This window comes from Anarrhichthys ocellatus, unplaced genomic scaffold (assembly GCF_004355925.1).
Source record: "Anarrhichthys ocellatus isolate YVR2014 unplaced genomic scaffold, GSC_Weel_1.0 scaffold214, whole genome shotgun sequence".
Lineage (NCBI taxonomy): Eukaryota > Metazoa > Chordata > Actinopteri > Perciformes > Anarhichadidae > Anarrhichthys > Anarrhichthys ocellatus.
The window spans coordinates 94,032-113,728 of NW_022280244.1; the positions used below are offsets into that span (position 1 = coordinate 94,032).

Here is a 19,697-nt window from a genome sequence, read left to right on the forward strand (position 1 = left end):
TCTCTCTCCTTTTCTTGTTAGCAGTACCACACAGGGAACATCTGCGTTCCATCATCATCATCAACATTTCATACTGAACTTTAGCCTGTTCATAGCAGAGAGAGACACCCAGACTGATGAGCTGTCAGTAACGTTCTACAGGTGAACCCGAACTCTGAGACTCTCTCAGACACAAACATTTGGCAGTAGCTTTACAATGTAGTCGGTTTGCGTCTCTTATGTGCTTCGTTGTTGTTTTCTGTATGTTTGTGGCTGTTTTGTGTCTGTGGTCTTTTTACATCTCTGTAGTTTTTTGGGTCTGTTTGTGGTTGTTTTCTGTCTTATTATAGTTGGTTAGTGTCTCTTTTGTGATTATTTTATATCTTTTCATATTATTCAACCAATCAGATCTTTAGTTTGACATGTTGGGCGTATTCTTTGACTATCAGAGCCTGCGCGCCGGCCTATAATGACATCAGCATTACGTGCAGCTCAGTGTCCAGGTGCAGCTCTGCCGCGAGGTGCAGAGTGTGCTGTGATTGGTCAGTGGGCAGGCACGTGACTATCGTAACAGCAGAGGCTGATGGGTAGTGAATCACATCACGTGATGCAGCTCAGCCAATCAAATATGGACATTCTGACTGAGTGAGATGTACCATGACACAGGAGACTGAGACGAGGAAAGACACTGCAGAGCAGTACATTCAATGCTCAGGTTGTGAACGTAAGATCCTATGATAATCTCTGTGGGTCACAGCTTGTCATTAAGGAATGATGGTGGATCCCACAGCCAGACCAGCTGAGGACATTATATTATCCTGAATTTAGGCTTTTGCATTTTCTAAATGCTCTAGCATTATTCAAACGACTCCTAACGAAGATGTATATAGTTACAGCCTTAACAATGAATAATAGCTGTGGTGCCATCATGTGGTTATAAGGTGGTATTTCAGCTGCAGGACAGCAGTGAAGGCCCAGGTATAAAATGCACGCCCGCCACTGCTTTATTGGTATTTTATGCTTCTTTGCAGTTGTTTTGCATCACTATGTCGTTGTTTTTGGTCATTTGGTTTCTCTGTGTAGTCATTTTGCATCCCTTTGTGCTGGTTCTGTGTATCTTTCTGGTCATGTTGTGTCTCTTTAGAAGTCATTTGATGCTCTCTCCAATAATAAATATTAACTCTTCATACAGAGGCCCTGGACTGAGGGCCACCGTAACCCTTCGGGCCCCTCAGTAGTAAACCTGCTCAGTGATCCATCCATAGCTGCATAAATCAGAGTGGATCTGCCCAGTTTCTGTTCACAGAAGTGACGTACCTCCTGTTACTGCTAGCTCTCAGGATGCTAACATGCAGTACGTACGGGCCTACCAGCACGCACACACACACACACACACACACACACACACACACACACACACACACACACACACTCACTTTAATTTGCTCTAATGCTGAGTTGGATCAGTCTTTGCCTGCATTCACTCATTCCCTCTCTACACTCGTTCATCCTGCAATCTGTCCATCCTCGTTTCCTCCACTCTTCCCTCCCTCCCTCCCTTCCTCCCTCATCCCTCTCTCTCAGGAAAGCACACCATGCTACAGATGCTACTGTCATCCCCAAACATTCCTCCATCCATCCATCCATCCATCTGTCCTCTAACCCCCCCCCCCCCCCCCCCACCCCCCCCAAAAAACAAAAACCAGCTCTCACCATGTTTTCCTGGGATGCAGGCGATGAGTGTGAGTGTGTTTCTGTGTTCCAGCCTGAAGCCATCGCGTCATGATAGCGTCCTGTTTGCTCCCTCTCCTCTGTACCGTGTGCGTGCGTGTGTGTGTGTGTGTGTGTGTGTGTGTGGGAGGAGGGAGGATATCATCGTCACGGCAACACCAGCAGCTTGCAGCAGCACCAGGCTGAGGAGGGGGAGGAGGGCCTCGCTGCAGCATTCACCAATGAGGAGCAAGAAGGGCGGAGAAAAGGAGGGAGGTGATTGGTTCATCGGTCAGTCGGTTATATGATGATCTCTCTCTCTCTCTCTCTTTCTCTCTCTCTGTCGCTCTGTCTCTCTCTCTCTCTCTCTCTCTCTGCTAAAAACACATGTACAAATATATATTTGCTTTTATTTATTTTTCACCTCTTCATTTTAAAAAAGTCATCCCACTATTTATTTATCTCATTATTTACTTATTATTATTTATAATTTTTCGATCTTTTTTTATATAATCAGGTTAAACAGAAAAAGCGTATTAATTAATAATTGTTAAAAATATATTTATCTTATATTTTTAAGTACTTACAGCTCTCCTACACACTCACTATATTCCTTCAAACTCCAAATGTAATTGTTACATTTACATATTTTTATTGAACTTAATAATGAGTAATTATTTTAAGAAGTATGCATGATTTTTTTAATGATTTTTTGCTGATCTTTTAAATTATTCTCACGTACCCCCTGCAGTACTAATTCCCAGTTCATCATCCAGTCCACTAGGTGGCGGTAAAGCTCCGCGAGGCCGTTTACGAGCCGCCATGACGGTATAAAAGGAAGCGGAAACGCCACCGCACTCATTTCAAAGAGACACCGCCGAGCTGCAGTAGCGATAGAAGTCGTCACTCCTGAAGGTAAATATATCTTTAAACTAAAACTTTTCCTTCAAATAAGTCCTTTTATGTGATTATCACGCCGTGTAGAAGTACAAGATGGCGACATGTATCTTCGATGATGAGTCATTTTAACGGATGGTCGTAGATTAGAACAGCGGTGCTGCTGAGAAGTCTCAACACGTTGTACGTCACTGAAATATTAATGTTTTTAGTGAGTTTATTTAATGTTTTAACAGTTCATTTGGAGGTAAATCTGTTTTTACAACCATAGTTATCAATTAATTATTTAAAGCGAGCCCTCGTGTTAAAATATAGTTAATAAAACGAGACTAAATGTGTTTAAAGTTGGTTTAACTCGTGTTTTTGTCAGTGAAACTAGTTCTGTACCGAGTCAATGTTAAATATTAATCTGCTGCTTTGGAGAGTTTAAGATAAAAATATGTATAAATTATAAACTTCAGTGTTTCACTTCCTGTAGTATCCAGCAGGGGACCACGTGGTTCACATCTCTGTATTTTAACTTTGGGTATTCGTGCTTTTAGTAAAGGATCAGAATATTTATAAAGTCAGATATTCAGGGTCTGAGAATAGATTCAAAGTACTTTTAATTTAATGATATTTGTATTCGGTTTCAGAAGGATCTGCGAAATATTTGACTTTTTACTGATTACATTTCTTCCTCATTTCAGATTTTAAATGTTAATTCATTCGTCTCCTGACGATGCTTCATCCTCTGGACTGTTGCCGTCTACACAAGGTTAGAATATTTATAATATAGTATTTCATTTAAATTGTATTCATTCCTTATTCACCTCTGTCGCTGTGATGACATTATTTCCTGCCATTCGTAGTTTCCACCAGAGGTCTAAAGACTGAAGATGGTCCAATCCTTCCTTGGATGTCTGAGCGTTTATTTAGCAATAAATCATTATTATGATTATTATTATTATTGTCTCTAACTCTATAAATGTCCTCACAGCCGGTGGAGAGAATGACCTTCAGGGACACCGTACACGAGCTGCTCCGCTGACAGATGATGCGATTAATTCTTCAAGAGCACAAAGATGAAAGGCGTCTGAACCTCTTAACATGGAGACCGGTGAGTTTATGAATACATGGAGACTCCACGTGTTTTATATATTACTATTTTTACACAATCTGGTCAAAGTAAATGCTTCATTTATATGTTGGAGTGTTTGTTTTTGATGGTCTGATGGACCAAAATTTCCAGGTTTTATGATTTTAAAAAACAAAATGAAGAGACTGACGTCCTGCCTCAGCTGATGTCTTTGTTTCGCTGTGATGACATTATTTCCTGCCATTCGTAGTTTCCACCAGAGGTCCTGACGGACCGATGACGGTCCAATCCTTCCTTGGATGTCTGAGCGAACAAGAAGCTTCTCTAAACGTGTCGTCTAAACATCTCTCGGTGTTCTCTAACTCTACCTCCGTCTCTTTCAGTATGAACGTCTCTGGTGGACCGCCGGCGTTAAAGTCAACGGACTCGACCAGCGATGGTGACGACCAATCGGCTCCATGATCGGTGTGTGTTTGTTCTTACGGTTTCATTATGTTTCCATCTTGGTCGCTGTGATGAAGCGTTTTCCTGCCATTCGTAGTTTCCACCAGAGGTCTTTACGGACCCATGACGGTCCAATCCTTCCTTGGATGTCTGAGCGACTGAATGATCACTTTAGATTTAGTCTTTTCGTTATCGTAATCACAATTGAACGTTTCTTAATCTCTTTCAGGCTGGATGTGAAGAGAACGTCTGGGTCTCTGCTGAAGAGGAGAGAAGGTGTGTGTTTACTTTATTCTGCTCAAAGCCTCTGCTTTAAATGGTGTCATAAGAGGTCTACTGGTCCGACTGAACATTCGCTGTGATGACATTATTTCCTGCCATTCGTAGTTTCCACCAGAGGTCTAAAGACCGATGACGGTCCAAACCTTCCTTGGATGTCTGAGCGAACAAGAAGCAGTGATTTCTATAATAGTTTGTCTTTAGCTTCACAACTAACGTGTCCCGACATGTTTCTCTTCAGGGTGGAGGTCTCTGCCGGCCGTCCAGATGTCGCTGCTGATGTCACATCCTGGTATGTAAACAGTCCTTTATTTTTAAACATTGTGTTTGTGACACTTCGCTGTGATGAAGCTTCTTCCTGCCATTCGTAGTTTCCACCAGAGGTCTAAAGACCAATGACGGTCCAAACCTTCCTTGGATGTCTGAGCGAGCAAGAAGCAGTGATTTCTATAATAGTCGTGAAGCTAAAGACAAACTAACGTGTCCCGACATGTTTCTCTTCAGGGTGGAGGTCTCTGCTGGCCGTCCAGATGTCGCTGCTGATGTCACATCCTGGTACGTAAACAGTCCTTTATTTTTAAACATTGTTTGTGACACTTCGCTGTGATGAAGCTTCTTCCTGCCATTCGTAGTTTCCACCAGAGGTCCTAACGGACCCATGACGGTCCAAACCTTCCTTGGATGTCTGAGCGAAGTCGTCACGATGACCGACGGCTCAACGTTTAGTCCATCAGCTGACGTCTGTTTCTGTCCCGCAGGTAGAAACCTGGAGCTGCACTGAAACGAGGATTCTTCAACCAACAAAGAAATAAAGATCGATAAAGTTGAACTGTTGTCTCAAAGTGTCTTCATGGTATAAAGGAGTTTCTCTATTTCACTAGATAGAATGAGCAACAATCTGCCTGGTTTGATCTCTTATTTAATGTTAAATTGGATTTAATGCAGATTATATTAAAGTATTGGTATATTGTCAAATGAGCAAAGTACTACATACACGCAGCATATTACTGGGCTAAAATATATTGTTTTAATGACAGCTGGATAGAGATATGTGGATGTTACAATTTGGGCATTATTTAACATCGTAAAATGGACTCCCTAAGAAGCTCTCATTGGACTAGCACTCATGATTTTGTTTAATCAACACATCTGTGAAACTGAGTTTTCCACAAAGAATCTCATAAAAACACAACTTTTAATCTGGAGTTTCTTGGAAATTTGTCATTCAGCATAAAAATATTATAAACTGTTATTCGACTAAAGAGAACTTGGTCCTTAAGACCAAAGCAATCCATTAGTCGACTAAGATGCAGAAATTGTGAATTATTATACAGATGGATGTGAATTAATCTATTATGGATTAAGTTACCCAACAGTACCAGATGACACTTAAAAAGTAAGGCATGGGTGCTTTTACTTAAAGGGACGGTTCACATCAAAGTTTTTAAAACTTGCTCTCCTGTTTGAACCATAAAGTCGCATTACAATCAAGAGGAGGCAGAAACATGAATAACGTGTATTTTTGTGTGAATTGTCCCTTAAATGACTCACTTAAGATTTAACTTGTAATAGTTTTATTACACTGACTTTTTCCTCTACCCCTATAAATATATTTGCTTTTTTACTCCCAGAGTTCTGACCCTCTTGGGCTTCCGTACTCGGAGCTGCTGTCAGAGCAGTGTTAGCCCTGCTAGCTGTTTACCGGGCTAGCCTGCACCGGGTGACGATAACAAACAATGGCGGGTGTGCACCCACAGGTGAGTAAGCCGGAGGTAATCCCACATCTGTTGAACCCAACATGATGCTTTTAACGTTTCGATGAACTAAAACAGCCGTTAACGGCGGCTAACGTTAGCTGATGTTGGCTAACGTTAGCCGCCTAGCTCAGGTCAGCTGTGCACGAGCTGTCGGTGCTGATGTTGGGACGTGGCAGCACAGAGTTATCAAAGACAGGAAGCTCCTTATTTCATCATGCGTTGTGTTTCATTCTACTCTTATTAACGGGGCGTGTTAACCTAAATACAACGTGTCCAGTGAGACCACAGCTGCTGTTTGTGTTACAGGACGACCTGCTGAAGATGACTCACAGAGAGAACTGGAAGTGAGTAGTATACAGTGTGTGTATATATATATATATATATATATATATATATATATATAGTGAGCAGCAGCAGCAGTTTGGATACATCGTACACCCACAGAATGCTCATTTTCACCATAAAATCAGTTTCAGTCTGACTCCACTTGTGTTTGTTCTGCATCTGTTGTCACATTTCCTTCCTCTCCCTCCTCCCTCTTCCTTCCTCCTTTTCCTCTTCCTCCTCTTCTTCCTCTCCTCTTCCTCCCTCCTCCTCAGGGTGCAGCATGAGCGTCTCCACGTGAAGCACCGTGGTCATGAGGCCATGCATGCAGAGATGGTGATGATCCTCATCGCCACGCTGGTGGTGGCTCAGATAGTCCTGGTGCAGTGGAAGCAGCGGCACCACCGCTCCTACAACGTGAGTGCAGGAGGAGGTAGAGGAAGGAGGTAGAGGAGGAGGAGGAAAAAGGAGGTAGAGAAGGAGGAGGAGTCCCACAGACATGGATTATGTGGATTACAAAGTATATGAAGTGTGCTAAAGCGTCTCGTCGTCCTCAGCTTGTGACGCTGGTCCAGATGTGGGTGGTCCCTCTTTACTTCACCATCAAGCTGTACTGGTGGAGGTTCCTCTCCATGTGGGGCATGTTCTCCGTCATCACCAGCTACGTCATCTTCAGAGCCACTCGCAGGCCGCTGTCCTGCAGGACGCCCAGGTGAGCACCACAGGCTGAGACACCGGGGGGAGCTGTTTGACCTCCATGATGTCCATCACTGGGTCGCATTATTTACCGTTATTTGAATAGTTTCTATATTCCTGTTTCATATTTCCTTATTAATCATCTTGAGACTCCTCAGAGTTCCTGAGCTGGGTCACAACTCTCTCAGATGATCCATCGAGTAAAGTCCGTGAATATAAATCTAGATTTACAGTCTGAGGATCAACAAGTTCCCCTTTCATGGCGTCCTCTGTAGAAGATAATGTAAAGCTGACCTAACAGCAGTTTAATACGTCTCATACGACGGTGAGCTGAATATCTTTGCACATGAATGTATTAATATTTAGCTCGTTGGTTGTTCAATATAAGACAGTTGAATATGTAGATGTTGGCTCTACTTTGATAGTCGTGTACTCTGTTGTTTTCAGGATGGTGTATAAATGGTTCCTGCTGATCTACAAGCTGAGCTACGCGGTGGGCGTCCTGGGCTACCTGGCCATCATGTTCACCATGTTCGGCTTCAACGTCTTCTTCAGGTGAGTCCAACATCCACACATCATTTCAACCATAAGTATATATTTCATCACTCCACGTGTGTGTTTTCTGCATCTGTTGTCACACTTTCTCTTCCTCCCTTCTCCTCTTCCTCCTCCTCCTCCCTCCTCCTCCAACCTGAACTCTTTCCTGGGACACTCACACTTTAACAATCACCAAAACTGCACCGTTCATCTCAGCCCTCAGCTGTAAAAACAATCATAATTGTCAGATTATCATCTTTCCAACGGTCCTTGAACACATCATGTGTGACGAACGCTTCTGTAAGAAAAAACAGCCAAAACGAAGCTTAAAACTATATTTCATAAAAACATTTTATTCTCCATGTTCTCATTATAAACCTCTCCTCTAATAAAGCGTTCACTTTAACCTGATTGTGTAAAAACATTAAAGTGTGAGCTCCTCAGAGAAACTATGAGACCAACAGTCATGTGACTACGAGGAGGAGACACTCTGACTGAACTAATAAAGCGACTGGATGTGTGACGGCTCGTAGTCTCTCCACGGTCCCTGCTGTCCATTCAGACGTCTCTGGTTCTGTTCAGGCTTCTCGTGAGCTTTAGTGGATTCTCTCCTCTCCTCTGTGTCCCCGCGGTCGAGCAGGATCAAGGCGGAGGACTCGATGGACGTCGGTGTGATCATGCTGTTCTACGGGCTTTACTACGGCGTCATGGGCAGAGACTTCGCTGAAATCTGCTCCGACTACATGGCTTCTACAATCGGGGTAGGACTTTTATTATTCATTGTGTAGATTCTCTCTCAGAGGATCTCTGAATCTCCGATGTATAAACTAGTACAAACGTCCACAAAAAGAGGCTCCGCCCTGCAGAAGATTCCTGAGAATCGTCATGATTTAAACTTTTCTTCAGTGTCACACTGATCCACTAATAGCTGTTTAGACATTATTATAACGTCCCGCTTCCTTCAAATCTCCAAGATGAACCCAGTGCTCTCAGGCTCAAAGCTTGACAGTAACTCTGGTACTGAACTGGTTCTTGTCATGACGGTGGATAAAGTTTACAATCAATAATAATGGATTTGCTTTCTCTTTCTCTATCGTGCTGTTGTATCTTTTACCGTAGTTTACTTTATCTCCCGTGTTTTATTACCTTTTGCTCTGTCAAAGCTCTTTGTTGACTGTTTTAAAGGCGCTATGTAAATAAAGTTATTACGATCATTATATTTCCTCTTTACAGATCCTAAATGACTTATGTTTAAATATTATTATCCAAGATTAGGTATCATTAGGATTTTATAGATACTAGAACTCTTATTGATTATTCTGTGAGAAAAAGACAATTAACTAAGAAAATAATCTACACTTCTTTATCATTCCTTTTTGTAAACAAAATGTCTTTCTTGTGTTCTAAAATCTTTAAAACACATTTTCAGCGAAACAATTATCTCAGTGATTATCTTTCATTGATGATTCTGTTCTTCTGATCAAATGTCAAATGTTTCCTTGTCTCTGGTCATGATGCGTGTCTCAGATCATATTTACAGATGTGTGTTTGTGTTGATATATGTATTCATATAAATAACAAAACAGTACAGTATAAATATAAAGATTCTGTGTGTGTGTGTGTGTGTGTGTGTGTGTGTGTGTGTGTGTGTGTCTCTACTTGCTGTGTTGTGTTTTCAGTACTACAACAAGGGCGGCATGCCCAGCAGGAGTCTGACCGACGACATCTGCGCCGTGTGCGGTCAGAGGATCCTGGTGGACGTGGAGGAGGAAGGCTTAATAGAAGACACCTACCAGCTGTCCTGTGGACACATGTATCCCTAAAGGATGGAGGAGGTGACTCCAGGACATTATCACAATGTTCTGTTGGTTTCTGTTCTGTTGATGCCAAACTTCATCCACTCTAACCTGTCTGTTCATTGCTCCATGAGTATTTCTTCCTTAACTAGCACCCCCCCCCCCATCTTCAGCTTCCACGAGTTCTGCATCCGCGGCTGGTGCATTGTGGGTAAGAAGCAGACGTGTCCGTACTGCAATGAGAAGGTCGACATGAAGAGGATGATGAACAACCCGTATCCTTCCTCCTGAGTCACGTGTTCTTCTAAACACAGTCATGCATCATCACAGCGTCTAATATTCAGAGTAATAGAAGATATGATTAAAGCGTGGCATGTAGAAAATAGTTATAATCGTAAACATCGAGTACATCAAGTCTATTCTAGGCATTACGGTAAGAGCGTTTAAGAACTGACTTCAAAATAAAAGCCCTCTAAAATGTCATATAGGAGCCGTGTTTCCTCCAGATTCGGATTGGTTCACTCGAATGATCACACAGGTGTGACCATTGCTGCAAAGGGTTCAATGGAACAGAGAAATTGAGATATATATATGTATATATGTATATGTATATATATCGCAGCATAGCCTAAAAATATCAAGACATTCGTTATCATCCTCTCTCGTCTCCTTGTTCCCTCTCCTTCACTCCTTGTCTCCAGCTGGGAGAAGACTCATGTCCTCTACGGGCAGCTGCTCGACTGGCTCAGATACCTGGTGGCCTGGCAACCCATCATCATCGGCGTCGTCCACGGGATCAACTTCACGCTGGGCCTCGAGTAGAGCCTCGAGGACCCGGCTCAGGCCTCCTCTGGACTCTGTTTGTTTGTGGTCCCAGGTGGTCTGGGTCTCCGTGTGCCTAGAAGGACACCGTGATGCCATAAAACACAAAAACAAACTGCTGCCAACTTGAAGCACAGATCCAGTATTTGATCATTGGACACGAGGAAGACGTACGTGGAGTTGCAGCTGAAGGAAACGTTGGCTTCCTCGTGATGAATCCTGGTTTTAAGTCAAAAGGCCTTTTTAAACCGTTTCATTGCACACTGCTGGTGCTGCTGAACGCCACTTCAGAGACTCCACTGCAGAAAGGACTCTTCTGTCCCAGTTGCTGTGTTGCATAACCCGTTTACATTTCATGCAACTTTGTTTATTACGAAATTTTTCTTTTGGAACGTTTTATGTTTTGTTTTAAGCTAAAGTTGATGCTAAATGCTCCAGTTTGAGTCAGAATGTCACAATTGTTTCTTAACGTGACTCGTTATCACTGCAGCTGTGTGTATATATATATATATATATATATATATACATATATATATATATATATTCTTCCAGCCACAAGCATTCAGTAAAAGGAGTTTGGATCAGTTCAAATCCCTGACGAGCGTTCTCGTGCTACAACAGGAAGGAAGTTTTCTTTTTGCCAAATCAGAAATGACATCGCCTTTGTTATCGAGACTTCTGCTGATATTGACTTTGTATTTATTAAATATATATAAAAACCTCATCAGTGTGTCAGGAATATGTGTTTGAGATATAAACTAATTCATACTCGCTGTATTTTAGTTTGATCGGTCTTAAAGTGTGCAGTTTGACTGATGACCGATAATCAGTAAAATATTTGCGATCGGGACGTTATTGATGCTTTTGTTACACTGTGAACTTAATATGTTTAAACCAATCAGTGGAGAGCTAGTAACGTTAGCAGCACCGCTAACGGCTAGCCAACAGGAGGACAGCTAGTAACGTTAGCATTATGACATTATGATGCCTTCAGGCTCTGCTCAGTGAACATGAGTACATTATAACGTTATCATGATGTGTTCACATGTCATCTGTAAAATGTAGTTTTGGTGATAAACTAGAATAAATCCAGTAGTTTGAAGGAGATGATTTCACATGAATATAAAATAGATATTAGAGATGAATTATGATGTTTAACTTCATAACACTAACTATGAACATTATTATACTAATATACAATGGTTATATTTGTTTTAATCCATAAAAATCAATGACTGATCCGATCAATGACTCTGAACCAAGAGTTTTATGATCCCGATATTTATGAATCGAACTTCTAACTTCCCCCAGTTAGAAGTTCCTACAGCTGTGTAAACAAGTGATTATGGGATGTTATAAACAGCAGTACAGTGGTTGGCGATTTGATAATAGATCAAATTTTCATAATTCCACCTCGGCGTGGCCTCGTCTGGCTCTGCGTGTGGAGAAGTGGGTGTGAGTGTTTGTTAGTCAAAGCAGTTGTGGAACTGGAGCTGATCAAACACGTCTGTGCTTTTGTTCTTCTTCATTTGCACACCAGAGCTTTATACAAATGTGTGGCGTTAATGCAACCAAGACGACAGACTGTGAGCCGCACTCACCAACAACAAACATTTTATTAAAATCCCTCCACGATGCCGAGGACACAATGAACTAGATAGATGGTGTAAGGGGAAATGTGTTCGTTTACAGCAGCAATATGGTACAAATAAAGCAGTACAAATAACAGTAAAAATGCACAATATATACAATGAAATAGAATAATATCAAATTAACTAACTAGTAGTGCAAAGATCTAACCAAACAACAACAGTAACAGTGAAACAACAGAGTGACGGTGTTATAGTTGTGTGGATGATCTGTTCAGAGGTGATTTGTTATAAAGTGTTGTAGCAGGAATGTTCTCCTGTATCGGTCCTTGTGACAGCGGAGCTGGATCAGTCTGTTGGAGAAAGTGCTCCGCTGTCCCTGCAGGAGGTGGTGGAGAGGGTGGTCCGGGTTATCCAATATGGATAATAGTGTCTTCAGTGTCCTCTTCTCCACCACCTCTTCCAGATTGTCTTGTTTACAGCCAATGATGGAGACGGCCTTCTTAACCAGTTTGTTAAGTCTGTTGGTGTCTCCGGCTCCAATGCTGCTCCCCCAGCAGACTACAGAAGTACAGTGCACTGGCCACAACAGACTGGTAGAACATCTCCAACATCTTGCTGCACACGTTGAAGGATCAAAGTTTCCTCAAGAAGAAGAGTCGACTCATCCCCTTCTTGTACACAGCGTTGATGTTGGTCTTCCAGTTCAGTCTGTTGTCGATGGAGACACCCAGGAACTTGTCCTCCTCCACCATGTCCACATCCTCTCCCTGAACTCTCAGCGGTTGTGGAGCCGTCGTCTTCCTCCTGAAGTCGACCACCATCTCTCTGGTCTTGGCCACGTTCAGAAGCAGGTGATTTCTACCGGCCCACTCTACAAAGTCCTCCACTACTGCCCTGTACTCCTCCTCCCGTCCGTCCCTTATACACCCGACCACTGCAGAGTCATCAGAGAACTTCTGCAGATGGCATGACCCTGAGTTGTACTGGAAGTCAGTGGTGTACAAGGTGAACAGGAAGGGAGACAGAACAGTTCCCTGTGGGGCTCCAGCATCACTGACCACCGTATCAGACAGCACACGGCCCAGTGGGACAAACTGTGGTCTGCCTGTGAGGTAGTCAGTGATCCAGGAGACGGTGGATGCGTTAACCCCCACCACCCGCAGCTTCTCACTCAGCAGCACTGGTTGGATGGTGTTGAATGCACTGAAGTCAAAGGAAGTGATTCTCACAGAGCCACCGGTCATGGCGTCGGTGGTGGAAGAGCCCTTTGAAGTTGAGCGCTCTGTGTCCATGCAGCTCACTCATAAGGAAACGAAGGTTGAATATCCTGTAAACTATTTGACAGCAAAATATTTACTAAAATGTCGATTTTTAAGACCTGCTTCTAAAAAGAACCCTCTTTGCATAATCCCAAAACATGTAGATAGTGTTTTTATGTTTTATAAATTTAAGCTTGAGACACTGACAGACTTCCAGATTCTCTCTTTAAAATATCGTCTTATTATTAGGTCTTAACACCAAGCAGACAGGAAACTGTTATGATCAAATAGAGAACAGTTTGATTATGAAATTAACAGATTAGGTCACTCAGTTATTCCTTCATTTGAATTTGAGCATTGATCTTTATTGTTCCTGTTGTAGGCAGTCAACTCGACATCTTTGCTCTTTCTTGCCCAGGACATCTTGGACATCAGATCTTCTGAATGGAGTCACTTCACCACTCTCAGGCTGTTTCCCAACAGGCCCTGGAAACTGCAGTTACGAAGCCTCTCTTAAAAAAAAAGAACAATCTGCAGAGTTTGGGGATCTGATAAGCCATCATATTATATAATGTATAGAAGAAATCACCTCTTAAAACACATTTTTACTTTATTTTATTGTTGATATTATTTTATTTTCCTGAATTATCTTATTTTGTTTCTTAGTTTGTTCTTATCGTAGCGATTCGTTATATGTTTAATCTGTTGTTCTGTTTTATCAGGGTTTAATTTCTACTTTTGTTGGGCCTTTCTGTTGTTTCATCTCTTCCCTTTGTCCTTCAAAGCTCTTTGTAAACTGTGTTTCTAAATGTACTGTACAAATAAAGTTCTTATTAATATTAGGATAATATTCTCACCACGCCTGGCCTGGCTTTGTGAGTGAAGTGGGTTTCTGTGCAGTCAACGCAGTTGTGGAATTGGAACTGAACAAAGACGTCCGTGGTTTTTAATGGTTTTTGCTTTACACACCAGAGCTTTCCAAAGCGTGTGGTGTTGACATCACCAAGACTTCTCTGCATCGTCCTGCTAATAAAGGAGTGAGTTTGTTTTTCTGTTTCTTCAGCAGGTGTTTGATAAATCGCTCCTGTTTCCTCCTCACTGGTGGATTTTGTTGCACGTAAGGACGACAAGCAAAATCGTTGATGCCTTATGTAAAAGGTATTCAAAGTCTGTTTAATTCACTCCTCTGTGTCCTCTGTTGTGTGTGTGTGTGTGTGTGTGTGTGTGTGTGTGTGTGTGTGTGTGTGTGTGTGTGTGTGTGTGTGTGTGTGTGCGCGTGTGACTAAGCCCCGCCCAAAGTACAAACTAAGGGGTTAGCTATAGACTATTTAAGAAGTGGACGTAGTCATTGTTAGTCATGGTTGCAGCTGAGGTTAATTGAAGACTAAGTGGTTACGGACAACGAATGAAAAACGTAGTCGTCGTGACATCAGACATTGGTTTGTGGATCGTTCTGAAGCCCTCGAGTTCGACGATGTTGCCGTCGCCTTCTTGAATTACAGCCTTCGCCATGTTTTTTTTTGCAACCAGTGAACAGAAGTGACCATATCTGGACTGAGGAGGAGTGACGTAGAGACGAGACCTGTCAATCACTGTGTAGCCCCGCCCTAAAGCATCCCCTGCTTTATGGTCTGTGTGACTCTAAATGGACCATAATGTACTAAATGAACATCATGCTGTATTGAAGAAGACTTGAAACTAGAGACTGAGACCATAAACTCATGTTTACAATGTTTACTGAGGTAATAAATCAAGAGAGAAGTAGAGTCATTTTCTCATAGACTTCTATACAACCAGAGGAGTCGCCCCCTGGTGGACACTAGAGAGAATGCAGGTTTTAAGACACTTGTGCATCGGCTTCACTCGGCAGAACCGGAGGTTGCCGCCTGGGGTCGGCGTAGAGTCCGCCATTTCCAATCTGTCTTCAGCACAGCGTTCCGTCTTTCAGAGTAAAGTCAAGGTAAGGCTTCCAGATTATTTTCTTACAGTATGGTTTTATCATTATTATAGTATTTTATTTGTTATAGTATGAAAATATATATATATGTATATATGTGCGTGTCAGTGCATATACTATATTTATTTTTTAGGTGTAGGATGTTAGTTAGCTACTTTCAGTTGATTGTTCAAAGATGTCAGTTGATTGTAATTTTAGGTGGAAATGCCTCCCAAAAAGCAGGAAACGGGGGACATCAGGTCCTATTGCAAGATAAGTGTGAGTAAAAGCTCAGGTACAATTCTCTGTAATCAATGCTTAAACATTTATAATCTTTGACTGAATCTGTATGTTTTGCAGCCGTAATGTTTGGTGAACTAAGGCCATTCTCTTCACATGGATTTTCTAACATGGTCATTTCTATGCAATTAGCCACAGCTTGTCCAACTGATTTCTTTGTGTGTGTGTGTGAATGCTATGCATCATTTTATAAAGACCTTGGCAGGAGCCGCACCAGCCTGTTAGTGCTCTCGACTAAATGTTTTAACCATCCTACCCGAATCGTCTCAAAATACAACCTAAGCCACCCCGAAATGAATTTGGACCGTAGCAAATTAAAAATTTTAGTTTTTCTACATTATCATTAGGGCCCGAGCACCGACGTAGTCGGAGCGGAAGACCTATTGTTATTCTAATGTTTGTTATTATTATTATTATTTTTCCGCTGCTGGGATACTGGGAATTTTGTGAAATTTGGCACGCAAGCCAGAATTTGCGAAAATTGCAGTCTGATTGGGGTGTCCAGCTGCGGTATGAAATATTGGCTCGATAGCGCCCCCTATTGAGTAGCCCCAACATCGGGTTTCACCTAGTTGTATGAAATTTGGTAGGAATGTGGATCGTGATGAGACGCACAAAAAATCCTCTTGGAATTTTTCTCTAAACCAAACAGGAAGTCGGCCATGTTTAATTCTATGACGTTTTTGGACCGTTTCAAGGCGTCGTACTTTAACGAGCTCCTCCCAGAGATTTAAACCGATCAACTTCAGATTTGGTCAGTATGCTCTTGAGACCTTGGCAGTGAAAAGTTACTCAAAGATCAAAAAGTTATCGAACTATGTGTCCGTGGCGTGGTGTCAAAAAACACCATTCGCCCCGACACAGAAAGTTGTTGTAATTCGGCCGTACATTGTCTAATCTGCTCCAAATCTCTCATATGTCATAACATCCTGACTCAGAACACATCTATATGACAATTTAGAATCATAGTAATAGCGCCACCTAGTGGCAACTGGAAGTTGTAAGTTGTGTACTTTGACATCCTGCTCCTCACAGATTAATCAGATCCCTCTAAAATGTTGTCAGAAAAGTCTTAAGACCTTGATAATGCTTCATTGTGAAGATTGTAAGAAGTTATCCGAGGGCGGCGACGTCGCGGCTCGGCAAATTTCAATCTTTTGCCATGAACGAATAAACTGATGTAACTCGACTCCACATCATCAGATCTTTTCCAGATTTCACATGTTTGATTAGACTCCAGTCCTGAAGACATCTGCAGGCCAATTTTGAATCATAGTCATAGCCCCACCTACTGGTAACAGGAAGTTAAAGTCTTTATACTTTGGCTTGTTTCTCTTAGTAGGTAAATCAAATCAACAAATTACTTCCACACAAATGTAAGAAGTTCATAATGCCAGTTCAACCGTGGCGATGCAGTCTTCGCCGTTAACAACGAAGGTCATTTTAAGAGGCTAAAAATGCTCAAAACATAAGCAAACTTGGCAAGCAGATTACAAGCCCAAAATTTAGTTATGGAATATGATTTTATTGGTTCAGAGTGGCAAATCGGCTCAATAGCGCCCCCTACAAAATTTCGACAAAGCAGCCCTCGCAGTATGCTTGACCTAGATGTATGAAATTTGGTAGGAAAATGTATCACATATGGACTTAAATAAAAGTCTCTTGGGGCCATGCTCTAAACCCAACCGGAAGTCAGCCATTTTGAATTCTTTATGAATTTCTAGTGTCGTTTTTGTCATTTCCAGGCGCTGCACTCTAACGAACTCCTCCTAGTGAATTAATCAGATCAACTTCAAATTTGGTCGGTACAGTCTAAAGACCTTTGTGATGAAAAGTTACTCAAAGCTTGTTGTTTTGTGAAAAGCTGTTGCCGTGGCGACGCATTCTTCACCATGAAAAATTAAGGTGTTTTTGAGAGGCTAGAAATGCTTGAAACATAAGCAACCTTGGCATACACATGTAAAGCCCAAGATGTAGTTATATAACATGATTTTATTGGTTCAGAGTGGCAAATCGGCTCAATAGCGCCCCCTACAAAATTTCAACGAAGCAGCCCTCGCTGTACGTTTCACATAGATTTACAAAATTTGGTAGGCACATGTATCACATGTGGACTTAAAATAAAGTCTCTTGGGACCATGCTCTAAACCCAACCGGAAGTCAGCCATTTTGAATTTTATATGAATTTCTCGTGTTTTTTTCCATTTCCAGGTGCTGTACTACGAACTCCTCCTAGGGAATTAATCCGATCAGCTTAGAATTTGGTCAGAACAATCTAAAGACCTTAGCGATTAAAAGTTACTAAAAGCTTTAGGTTTCATCGAACGACGTGGATATGGTGTGACGGCCATTTTACATGCTTCACCATCATCCATCAAGCTGTTGTAACTCGACTGTACTTTGTCAAAACTGTCCCAAACTTGACATGCTTGTTGACTGTCATGGCTTTAGGACTTCTGCATGCCAATATTAACTCATAGTCATAGCGCCACCTACTGATAAGCACGGACGTAAGCAGGATTCTATATTTACAGCGGCCCAAACACTGAACTTATTAAAAGGGTTTGTGGGCACACCATGAGAAAAAGACTTCTCTGATCTAAATATGTGCAAACTAAGATGCTTGGAGAGCAAAAGTTAGATAACAGTGGTTTTTCAAACCATGTCAGTGGGCATTAGTATAAATGATCTGTCCAGAGCTTCTTCATGACAATCAGGTTAAACGTTACAATGAATGCTTCACACTACAATCTAAAGTTACAGAAGAACTTAAAATGAAAACAGTGTTAAATTAAAGTGTTCAAGTAACAGCAAATGGCACTACTGTTCTGTTAACTTTCATGTAAGTCCAAATATAATCAGCAGGACACTGCAGGGAGTTGAACCCCATCCCAGTAAACTGACAGTCTGTTATGTTACAAACACTGAAGCACATTCACACACATTCATTTTCTTAATGATCTTTAAAGGCTTACATTTATGATTGTATCGGATGTACACTCTAAACATTTGAGGCTTAAGACCTGGCAACATGATCTTGCTACGCTGCTGGTCTACGCAGGAAATATCTCACTCGTGCACGCAGAGTGTGATGGTCACAGAAATTCATGGCCACGTCACACAGAGTCCTGCCAGTACCAGGAAATACCGTTTAACTCGTGCACGCAGTGTATGATGGTCACAGAAATGCATGGCCAGAGTCCTGCCAGTACCCTCGCCGTGCGTGAAGTTGCGAGGGCCCGATCAATGCTGCTCGCAGCTTTAATTTTAAGTGAAATTTGTCTTGCATACATTTAAAATTATTTGAAACAGGGTTTTTTTTGCTGACTGGTTAGCTAGGTTAACTGGTTGACTGTAACGTTCCATTAGCTAACTAGTAACATCCCTCATTGACACAACCCAAGTGGTGTCGGTCTACTGTTCTCCACAACCACACCATACCAGGTCCAAGTCCAGGGCCTCTTCTCAACTGTCGCTTATCGGTCCGTCCAATCCTGCGCATCTCTCTTGTTTATGTGATTTGCCTCAGGTGTGCTTGGAGAGTCAACAAGGTGTGTTTAATGATTGTGGTATCCTGCTGACAACGCCAAGAACACAAGAGGTGTCAGAAAGTAGACCTGTCTTAGGTTACACTGTCACCAACTGTTTATCATTGGAATAACCTGAAACCATGAGTAGGACTTTGCATCACGTCACCCATCTTTACATGCATGTGTGCGTTCTTGTGCATGAGCGCGAGGATGCAAACGAGGTGGTCAAAAACTCCACAGGGAAACTTTTTAGTTCAAATCTTTGTAGCAGTGAAGCTAAATCCTTTTCTCATTTTGCAGACTGACACACGCAGCAAAGTGAGAGTGAAGAAGGAGAACGATGGTGACTCCACGGTGAGTACACTGATGCACTGCTTGCACAAAAAGTCTGCATTTTTATTTCATCAACAAGGACATTTTTAACTGTTATTTTCTCACTGTTTCCTGCAGGGTGAACATTTACATAATTTCACTGTAAAATGCAGTCCTACCGACCACAGAGAATACAGTATTACATGTGATCAACCTCGCACAGTGCTGGAGGCGATATGATCGAGTTTAGAAAATGAGGTGAGGCCTACAGCAAACATTGTGATTCAGTTGGGTAAAGGGGATAAGGCATTTACTGTCGCAACACATTTCCCTTGTTCTTGTATCGGTGAAGGTGAATCTCTCGTCATATCATATGAATCAGAAAAGGTTGAAGCGGCCCAAGACCAACAGTACAAAACGGTGCATTCAAGAGACGAGTATTCTGTCTT

At 42.0% G+C, this 19,697-nt stretch overlaps 2 protein-coding genes and 6 non-coding genes across 12 annotated transcripts in view; 7 read left to right on the top strand and 1 right to left on the bottom strand.

Annotated features, from left to right (window-relative positions):
* trim2b (tripartite motif containing 2b) overlaps positions 1–1,828 on the bottom strand; it is a 13,616-nt gene extending 11,788 nt beyond the window's left edge. The window contains exon 1 of the mRNA XM_031878978.1: positions 1,693–1,828. The gene's annotated coding sequence lies outside the window, so the exon portion shown is untranslated. The remainder of the gene's footprint in view (positions 1–1,692) is intronic.
* A 700-nt stretch (positions 1,829–2,528) lies between these two features.
* Positions 2,529–10,838, top strand: rnf175 (ring finger protein 175). Of its 5 annotated transcripts, none has more exons than XM_031878991.1 (15): positions 2,529–2,604; positions 3,276–3,343; positions 3,566–3,685; positions 4,048–4,129; positions 4,338–4,384; positions 4,629–4,679; positions 4,892–6,144; positions 6,451–6,488; positions 6,744–6,885; positions 7,026–7,180; positions 7,612–7,719; positions 8,342–8,462; positions 9,381–9,514; positions 9,671–9,772; positions 10,199–10,319. In XM_031878991.1, exons 7-15 carry the CDS (start codon positions 6,124–6,126, stop codon positions 10,317–10,319), a joined length of 942 nt encoding a protein of 313 aa, XP_031734851.1. In that variant the 5' UTR covers positions 2,529–2,604; positions 3,276–3,343; positions 3,566–3,685; positions 4,048–4,129; positions 4,338–4,384; positions 4,629–4,679; positions 4,892–6,123. The 5 variants fall into 5 exon arrangements, with proteins under 5 accessions (XP_031734851.1, XP_031734848.1, XP_031734847.1 ...); XM_031878988.1 differs by having other exon boundaries at positions 4,892–5,240; positions 6,019–6,488; XM_031878987.1 differs by having other exon boundaries at positions 4,892–4,942; positions 5,146–6,488.
* On the top strand, positions 3,404–3,496 carry LOC116400894 (small nucleolar RNA SNORD14). Its single transcript, XR_004213954.1, has one exon. It is a non-coding gene; the product is annotated as a small nucleolar RNA SNORD14 (small nucleolar RNA).
* Positions 3,881–3,975, top strand: LOC116400890 (small nucleolar RNA SNORD14). Its single transcript, XR_004213950.1, has one exon. It is a non-coding gene; the product is annotated as a small nucleolar RNA SNORD14 (small nucleolar RNA).
* LOC116400893 (small nucleolar RNA SNORD14) lies at positions 4,172–4,266 on the top strand. The gene has a single exon (XR_004213953.1). It is a non-coding gene; the product is annotated as a small nucleolar RNA SNORD14 (small nucleolar RNA).
* Positions 4,462–4,554, top strand: LOC116400892 (small nucleolar RNA SNORD14). The gene has a single exon (XR_004213952.1). It is a non-coding gene; the product is annotated as a small nucleolar RNA SNORD14 (small nucleolar RNA).
* On the top strand, positions 4,725–4,817 carry LOC116400895 (small nucleolar RNA SNORD14). The gene has a single exon (XR_004213955.1). It is a non-coding gene; the product is annotated as a small nucleolar RNA SNORD14 (small nucleolar RNA).
* LOC116400891 (small nucleolar RNA SNORD14) lies at positions 4,986–5,080 on the top strand. The gene has a single exon (XR_004213951.1). It is a non-coding gene; the product is annotated as a small nucleolar RNA SNORD14 (small nucleolar RNA).
* Positions 10,839–19,697: the final 8,859 nt, after the last annotated feature.